Source organism: Anastrepha ludens, chromosome 4 (genome assembly GCF_028408465.1).
Source record: "Anastrepha ludens isolate Willacy chromosome 4, idAnaLude1.1, whole genome shotgun sequence".
Lineage (NCBI taxonomy): Eukaryota > Metazoa > Arthropoda > Insecta > Diptera > Tephritidae > Anastrepha > Anastrepha ludens.
In genome coordinates this window covers 87602514-87612357 of record NC_071500.1, presented here as the reverse complement: position 1 = coordinate 87612357, position 9844 = coordinate 87602514, and the positions used below count along the sequence as shown (strand labels likewise).

The 9844-nt window shown below is 31.1% G+C and overlaps 1 protein-coding gene across 2 annotated transcripts in view; it reads right to left on the bottom strand.

Moving 5' to 3' along the window:
• Nucleotides 1-4898: 4898 nt before the first annotated feature.
• LOC128860086 (uncharacterized) overlaps nucleotides 4899-9844 on the bottom strand; it is a 205421-nt gene continuing 200475 nt past the window's right edge. For both annotated transcript variants that reach the window (XM_054097338.1, XM_054097337.1), the window contains exons 6-8: nucleotides 9051-9209; nucleotides 8470-8951; nucleotides 4899-7678 (exon numbers count right to left, since the gene is read on the bottom strand). In XM_054097338.1, the coding sequence (XP_053953313.1) occupies nucleotides 8740-8951; nucleotides 9051-9209 (371 nt within the window). In that variant the 3' untranslated portion in view covers nucleotides 4899-7678; nucleotides 8470-8739. The remainder of the gene's footprint in view (nucleotides 7679-8469; nucleotides 8952-9050; nucleotides 9210-9844) is intronic.

Genomic DNA, 9844 nt, shown 5'->3' with positions numbered 1-9844 from the left:
CATTTATTTAGTTAACAATTACATTAAATTGTTTTTTTGTTTTGTTTTGTGTTTTACAAAAATGTTCTAACGGCGGGAAGTACTAACGTTTAAGCTTTATTCGCAAAAAATTTGAGTTGATTCAGTTTGTATGTATGTTTTAGTTATTTTTGCGCTTAAGTTGCAATTTTATTGTTTCAGTAGTTTTAGTTATTTATTTACTTGTGGTTTTTGTTTTTGTTTTGGTTTACCTGGATACATACTTTTTATAGCTTAGACTAGTTTGCTTTTCCAATATTTTGAAGCTTAGCCACTTTGTTTATATTATCAGTTATCGAGTCTACTATCCTTTAGGCTTTAATTTTTTTAATACTTGTATGAATATTGTTTAGTATTTAGTAATTGTATGTCATTTTAGTAGAAAATAGTTTATTTTAAAATATTGTAGCGTATTTTTGGAGAGCGCGATTTTTTCGTTTGTTTGTTTTTAGTTTTATTTGTATGTCCGGTTTTAATTGCCTCTTTGGTTGTCTCATTCTTAAAAATGTTTTGGTTTTTGTTTTCTTTTTTTGTAAAAAAAACTGAACTTGTATTGTCATTTGTGTCTCATATTTCCCTTTTCTTATTTTAGTGGTGTTCATGTGACTGATTTGCTCGTGCCCAAGCATGATTGATTTCTTTTGTAATAAGTGATGTAATGTCATGTGATGCGATTATGATTTGTCGCTTGTATCGAGTAGAAGCAACCTTTGATAACTTTTCTTATGAATTTATTGAATAGAATATATTCGGCCGTAGTCTGGTTTTTATGAATTGAAAATCTCTTGTCGTACTTAGTGCATAAGCGAGGCGATATTTTCGATTCGTGGGAAAACAAGAATATGGCCTATTGAGTTGGGTTACTGAGTGATGTGAAGAACGTTTTTCATTAGTGCGATAAATAAATAAATGCATGTTGCGACGACGATCGTTAATGGAATGTAATTTAGATTAAATCATGAATCTTGGTGTTGTTGTAAAGCTCAAAGGAATAAAGTAATATTTTGAGTTTATTTTAATTACCCAGCTAGCAAGTTGTGATGCCGAATATAGATGGTATGATGCGCTGGATGGCATTTTACTCTATACAAATTTTGAGTTTTCTTTTGTTTTTTTTTTTTGCTCTTTTGTTTGCAGAAATGTGGTGATAACAAGATGGTGTGATATAATTTTTAAGTGTGATATCTAAACCAGATGGCTTGCTAAACCAAAAAAAATATTTCAAGAAAATTTTGCAAAATCTTATGAAATTAAGTTAAGGTGAGTGATACATTGACCCAAAATTCATGAATTTAGCTTTTTTAATGAGATGAGTTACTTACTTACATACATATAAAGTATATGCGAGTATACCGTTACGAACACTGAAATCCGGTTATTGTTTGACGTAACCAGGAATTAAGGAAATTTAAGTTTGCCAAATACAATTTTTTTAAACTCTCTTGAAGACAGCAGTTCATTGGGCAAAATACAGTACGCGAAATAATTATACCACCTTAACACTTTGATCAGTTTTGATATATTTTTTCTCTTTTTTATGAAAGCTAACTTTTTATTCATTTTTTAAAAATAAAAAAAAATCCTTCAATTTTTTATCCCAATTCCACGGCTTTTAACTAGAATTTCGAGATAATTTTTTACAATACAGTTTTACAGTTAATTAAAATTTAAGATAATAAAGTGCAAGTTTTCATCAACAACAACATCACATCAACACAGTTCGGGGCGAACCATTGCTTCCCTTACGATTCGCCTCCACATCGCTCGGTCTACTGCTTTGCTTTTGATATCAGACATGCCCATAGTTCGTGTGCCTTCTTCTATGTCATCTTTCTGTATTTTTCTTGGCCAACTTCTTATTCTATCGCCTTGTGGATTTGTCTCGAACATCATTTTTACAGTTTTATTCTCTGCGCTTTAATGTCTTTGATAACAGCGCAAGTTTTAAGTTGCCAAAAAATCTCGTTGATTTTTTATAATCTTTTTTCCTGACGTTGTTGCATGTTTTCTCCTCACCAGCAACCTCAAACTTGTGCTTTATTACACTAAAACTTAATGGGTTTAAAAACTGTGTGCCCTAATTAATATAATTTTAAACGTAGTTCGCTTTAAATTTTGATGAAAATTTGTCTAATTTTTGTAAATCTTATGCAAAGTTTGAAATTAGGATTAATATGACCTTTGTCGAATGAACACTGGTTGGTTGGTTGGTTGAAGTAGTGATTCATGCAGAATCCAATTAGCGCTCGACTGAACGCTATTTGTATAAAAAAGGTAATTGAAATAAAAAACAAAATAAATAAAAAAGTAGTCAAAACTTGTCAGTATGCTGAGGTGCTATAGTTTTTTCGTGTGCTGTATAACAAAAACCAGTTCAACGGAAGTGCGACCGTTCGAGCGTATCAAGTGTATTGCTCTACAGGATAGCTTCAAAACTATTCTTTACTAGATCATTAGCAGCGTGTTCATAGAAAAAGATCGTGTGAAGAAGTTTCAGGATATTGATTTGAATGAGTGCTGATTCACCAAAAATTCACTTTTTATTAAAAAAAAACTGCGTCAGAAGCGAGAAAGAACTACGGAATGGGATTCGAGAACTACGAAATATTGAGCCAAAGGCATTTTAGGCTTAGCCATTTTTATTTAGAAAAAGTCAAATAAAACCTTATTTTTTCGTTCTACGACTGTTGCCCATTCTATGGTTGCCATTCCCGTCAGAAATAGTACGGCTAGCGTATAACGGCTAAGCTGAGAAGTACTAGAATGTCAATGGGGTTACTAAGAAGTTTCTTCTTTAAATGCAGAAGAAAATTTAAAACCTTCAATTACATGCAGGTTTCGTAAGTTAAAGATATTGTGTGATGATGCTACGCCTTGTATTATACTAAATAAAAATGTTGTTGTTGTACTGATTTCAATGCCAACAACAGTATGCAACTTTCTCGTTCACATAATGTGCAGAGATTGTTGAAGTTTTATTTGTTATTTAGCATTTCAATTGGCCGTGAAAAAAATTTAATGAGGACCTGAAATTGCCTTTGAGATTGCTGTTAATTGAACGCCATGTGGCCGATAACGATAATAAAATGTCACACAATTATAGATATCAAGTTATGAATAATGCGCATTTGTAAGCAGGCGATATTTGCTCACGTGATATGCAGACCTGTAATGGGCTAATGAGCGATACTTGATCGTGGATATCATTACGTGATGTGAAAACATGTGGTGATTTATTATGCGATATTTGATATTGTCATACCATTATTTGATGATGTTTATGAAGTGATATTTGAGCATGCGATGCCATTTGATAATTTGCCTCAAGTGTTAGTTGATTATGTGATGTCATCATGTTATGTGAAAACTTGTGATGTTTTATCATTTGATGACCTCAATCGATGATGATGATGTCTATCAAGTGATAGTTGATCATGTGATGCCATAATAATACGATGTTAATCAAGTGACACTTGAACATGTAAAAACTTGTGATATTTTATGAAGTGTTAAGATCATTTTTAAGCGCATTATGCAAGAGAATTTTCAATAATCGATGCTTGATGACCTATAATAGTTTAAAAATACAGTTACCTGGTGCCCCTATATCGGTAAAATACTACTCACGATGACAGACTGATGTGAACGTTAAATACTATGAGTTGACTTTTTTCCCAACTCTTTTAATTAATTATTTTGATATTGAACTGCTATAAAGCAAAGTGTTATGAAGTATATGGAATATGGATCAAATTGAGCTGTGTTTATTACTTAATGCCCTGCCATTTATTTTGCTGCTCTGTCAGGTGCCATGTATGTGTGTGAAATACATAGATTTGTTATGCTATTTGATCACATGTAATTGAATAGTGTGATATTTAGTCATACGGTCGTTTACATATGATCTTCTAGATGTCATAACTATAGTTATTTTGCATCATGCGATTTTTAAAATGGCTATTGATTTAAAGATAAGGGTCACATGACTCATGAACCAGGCAATTATTTTATACATATTAGTTTGTGACATGGGTATGAATTGGATTTTGGGAAGTTTTCTAAGCATCAACTTAATTTTTTAGAGTTTTCATTTGTGATGTGTTGATTTATGAAACTATGTAGAAAGAAATGCAGAAAATGTAGACATCTTTTTGAATTAACAGAAAAAGCTCTACTCTTGTGTTTTGTATGAATCGAATGTACCATAGGTACAACATGGCTTAGGTACATAGGCATGTATGTTATACTAGAATGGCTAAACAATTTTTTTTTTTTAGATGTTACCCCCTAAATTTGTTGGATGGCTAAAAAAAATGTCTATATTTTTCTATTTATTTTATATTTACCCATTCCTCCAACGCTTTGAAAATTACCATTGAATTTCCATGGGGAAAATACATTTTATCATAAATTTGGCATAAAATGTTTGCAGTATTAAGCACCTCTTTTAATTTCTCTTCTTAAACGCCCAAAACATAATGATCGAAAAAAATTATAGGGGCCCTGATAAACACCTAAAACTAAAAAAAATCTTCAAAATTAAAAATACAAGATTTCTTTTCTTTTTGGTAATAATTTTTAAACTCAAAATTTAAAAAAATGTTCAAAATTAAATATAAAAAAAAATTTTTTTTTGTTTAATTTTTTAGATATTTGTGAAGGGAAATTAAACGCCTTATGCTTTGTTTGAAAACATTTATTTACTATGTTTTTTAGGGACACTGAGAAATACTCAAAATTTGAAAAAATGTTCAAAATTAAAAATACAAATATTCTATTTTTGTTTTGGATATTATTTTTTAATTTTTTTTTATTTGTATAAGTTTTTAGATATAATATATAAGAGAAATTGAACGCCCTATGCTTTGCTTGTAAACAAATTTTACTATTTTTTATAGGGACGCTGAAAGCTACTCAAATTTTAAAAAATGTTCTAAATTAAAAATGCAAAATTTCTTCTTTTTTTTTGGTATCATTTTTTAGATATTTGTGAAGAGAAATTAAAAGAGGAGATAAATAAAATCGATTGGAAAATTTTTGAATATTCCAAAGGAGCTCGTTTGGTCATCTTCAAATGTTCGCGTGATGTGTAAATATTAAATTAAAAAAAGGCCATAGAATTAATTTAGGGTGTGGCATTAAGAAAAAAACATACTGTTGGGGTCACTCTAACTTATAATCGGTATGAATTTTTCGATTTATATGAAGACAGGAATAACACCTAATTGGAAACAAAGTTAGAATAAGTTCTGATACTAAGTTGAACGAAATTTTAGATCCGTAAATACTTAAAAATATGTATTTTTTATGTGTTGCAATTCTCTTTTACGGTTTCTTTCACGCAGCAAGAAAATTCTTTATGCAAATGTCTATTAAATATTCCCTCAAATTGAAATAATAGACGACTTTATAGAGCTCTTATGCAAAAAATTAAACCTTAACATTTTTGATGAAAATGAATAGTTTTTTCTTCTCTCTGACTCTGATCATCGATTAGGTTTTCATATTGTTTTTTGTTTAATTTTTTTTTGTAGCTCTTTATTATTTTTAATTTTTAATATTTTCCTTTTATGTTGTATTGTCAACTATTTACATCCCTTGTTTGTGTTTTTTATTATAATATTAAATTGAGTTTTTGTTTCTCTCTGTTTAACATTAGCCATTTCCTGTCTGCTACTGTTAGGGGGTTTATTCAAGTTTTGCACTATGTTATGATATCCAATAACTGTTTCTGTAAATTTGCAGTGTAAGTGTTCATTTTCGAAATTATTGTTGTAGCTAACAATTTCGTAGAAAATTTCATTATTGCACTGCCCTGCGTCATATCCTCCAAGTGGGATTTTTTACAATTGTGATTTTTGTTTTTTAGTGTCTTATGCTTTTTTTAATTTTTATTTAAAAACGTTTTTATTCTTTTGGAAGTGGCTTTTTATATCATTGCCGTTGACATTGAATTGTAATACTATTGGATTCGATTTTATTGAAATATTTCCTGATTTAAGCCGATTTCGCTTAGCAGTTTTCATTCTAAAAATCACTTCTGAGCTTACTTTTTACTTCTGAGCTTAGCGTTTAGGTTGTGCTTTTGTTGAACTTTTATTTTGGCATATTCGCTGCTTTTGTGCTTTCATAACTGTGAGTTGTAGTTTTTTTTACAGCAAGTGAACAATTGAAATTTCGAGCTTCTAAAGAGAAATTAAAACAGAAACATAAAATTTAGAATGAATAAAAAATATGAAATTTGCGTCTTTTGACAATTCAAAGAAGTTTTGAATATAAACTTTTAAAAAGTGCTTGTGCCCTGCCACAGTGCAAAAAAGTTTTCGCAAAAGCTTCCATAGTTGGTTCATTCAAAAGTTTATAATTTTAAGCTTGAAATTTAAAACTTAGAATTTAAAAAAGTTTCCCTTATAGCAAACGCAAATTTACGTGAAATATGTGTTGAAACAACTTTTTCCTCTTTCACTAAAGTACCTAACCAGCAAAAGATTTTGGATTGAGCTTTGAAAGTCCTTTTTAACTACTTTGACCGTTCCAAAAATCTCTCAACAACCTCGCTTTTAGTGTAGTAATATATTTGACCTATTAAAAATCAAGATCGCTTTCACCCTATAAACAAGCTTCCCGCCTAGCAAGTAAATATGTGCCTACAGTTTAATAAAATAATGATATGCTACACAGCTCTAATATGTCATCGAAGGGGTTTCTCTATTTGCTCTTTTAAAAATATATGTTTTCCAACCTTGAAAGCTCAAAGAAATGAGTTTCAAAACAATCATTAACTGTAAAGTTTTCTTCTGCATGAAAGCTGATTTGCATCTCTTCTTTCTACTTTCTTCAATTTTCTGCTTGGAATATAAAAGCACAAAAGCTCCAAAATGCGCTTTCTGTTAAATGCGAACGCTTTTACTGATTTATTTTAATTTTCACGGATTTTTGAACCCTGCTTTATAAATAAGAAACTTTTTTTAGTTGAAAGATTTCAAAAACCTCTAATAAAATTTCAAAATGTTCTAATAACACTGATTGAAGTTAAGGGTTTGAAAGTAGCGAAACAAAATATTATTAATTTATTTTTATTTGAAATGCATATGTTTTTTTTCTATGTCCATATATATAACAAAAGCTCTGCTTGAAATAAAATCCTATTCTTTAAACTATTTTAAGAATTTTCTTTACACAATTTAAATTATATTAATTTCTCAATTTATTTCATTGCTTATTGTAAAAAAGGAGCAAATCTTAAACTAAAACTATCTGCTTAGCTTTAAGTTTACGACGCTTCATTTCATTAACTCAAGTATTTTGGGCTTACAATTAAAATTTTGCGGTACATTTTTATTACACCTTTTTCCTAATACATTTACTGTTAAATATATTTAAACCAGAAATGTTTCAATAAAAAAAATTTACTTCAATTTAAATCAATTACAATTATATTTATTTATTATTATTTATTTATTTAGTATTTTATTTATAGTTTATGTACAAGTTGCGTTGATTATCCGACGAAAAAACCTCACGCTTCATATACTTGCGACAAGTACTTGATGAAGTTTTTTGTGCTCAACGCCAAGAGATTTGGGTACTATAAATCTCTTAACGATCACCCTGCGCGTAGATGCCCACTAAATTTGTTGTTGATAATTAGTATACAGTCCTGCAATGAAGAAAATTTGCCATTAGTAACAACTAAAAGAAAACGTGTAGATGGGAAAATGAAAACAAATTAAAAATCCGAAAACTGCAGCAAAAGTTGAATATGCGTGAAGATTTTCACAATTTGTGGATTTTCACCCGTGCACAAGTTTATATTTCTTCAATAACAAAACATCCATGTTGGAGCCACTTGTCTCACCTAATAGAGTTTACGTGCTTGTACACAAATGCTGTTATTATTTTAGGTTTTCATAAATTTGTTCATCACTTCAAAGTGCATTCCTCGAGCTTTTGCATTTTCTGCGTAAAATTCGAATTTTTGGGGAAGGTAGAAAAAAAAGTGGTTTTTCAAGGAAAAAAAAACTCTTCAACTGGGTAAAAAAGTCGCTTAAAAAAGTTTTTGGATGTTTTTTAGTTTACATAGAAGATAATTACATCAAAATTAATAATCTTTTTTTTTTTTTGTTTTCAGATGAAAATTGCAAGTTGTATCTTGTACAGAAGTTGGATACAGGCGCTCTGGGAATCTATTGATAACTCGGCTTACAATATATTGTTGGAGATTGTACAAATTTTTTTTTTTAGTTCAAATATATATTAAACTATCCCCAAAACTTCATTTGGCTAATTGTTTTTTTCTCATCCTACAACGCTTCGCGAAAACTACTGAATTTAGGACATCTAATTGGCCCGCCGGCCTTAATGTATTGCTCTTTCTTAGTTTCATAATTTTACTTCAATTTAATTAATTGTTTTTTATGCCCTCAAACTTCAACCTCTTATCATACTTACTTCATTTAATGCCATGCAAAATCCTTGTTTTAATTTTAAATTAATAAAAAAATTCTCCTGATGTCTAATTGATCATTCACTTATGCTGCTTCTTCTCAGCCTCCTACTCCTTCCCCTAAACGAACCACTCATCCTTCTGTGCAGCACCGACAGCTGCTGCGGCTGCTGCTGCGGCCGCTGCATTTTGATTACCCACAGAGATGTTCGTTTGATTGAGACCCGCCGTTGCGACGGCAGCGGCTGACGGATTTGTGTGTGAAAGATCTTGACCTAATTGACGGAATTTGCTAAGCACCAAATGGGACGGACTTTGGTGGCCATCTTCGATAAGTTGCGTAGAATGCGGTGGTACCCGTATGGTCCCGCAGGGTGATGCCAGTTTCCCGACGTCGGTGGCAGTTGTGTGTGTTCGCGCGACAATGTGCCGCCATGATGATAATGCAGATGCTTCGATGAGCCATTAGTTTCGGCGGTATGATGCACTGGAAATCATATTGAAAATAGGAGTTATATGATTTTTCTTTCTACCTTTTTCTATTTTACATCATATGTACTATACTTAGTGGAGGCAAACGACTTACTTTGTATTGCTGTATTTTGGTTGAGATTTGTCTCATCCTGACGCCGGCAAACGCATATCGAAATGCCTACAATTACGGCGCTCAAGACTAGTACTATACCGACTACGATCAGCACAAACCATGTCATATCGACACCGAAAACTGTGGCAGCTGTTTCGCCTAAGAGTTTGTAAAATAAAGTTTTAAATTTGACTAAAAATAGTTGGTTGTAATCTTAACATTATGTATACATATAAATGTGATGTATGATGTATGCCAAAAATTCTTAAATTTAAAGACCCACATAGGAATGAGAGTATTAAATTTCCCATCTAAAGAAATTAGTTTGGTCTGCTATGAGAATAACTGCCATCTGAGGGTATATCAGTGCATAACACAAGTAAATCACTTAAAAATTTAAGAGGTTTAGGAATTATTGTAATTATATTTGTCAAGAGATCTATCAAATTGATGGATTATGGTGTTCCCTCCCACCAACTATGAAACTAATGAGAGGCCCATGCAAATCAATTCTCACCACCGTTCCGTTCCGTAGTATCGTAGATTGTTGTTTCATCTTGTCAGCTGATACAGACGTACGGGCGTACGTTTACGTTGGTAAGTGTGAGCACCATTAGGCGAATATACCTGTACTCCTGTACTATTCAACTATATAACTTTTTATGAGATAGCATTGCGTTCTTCGCGAAAATTCTAGCATCATTGGCAACATCAAGCATTCGGTCAACAACAAAAATAAGTTGTTGGTCAGGTATTTACTGTAATTTTTAAATTATTTTGATTTTGTCATTGCC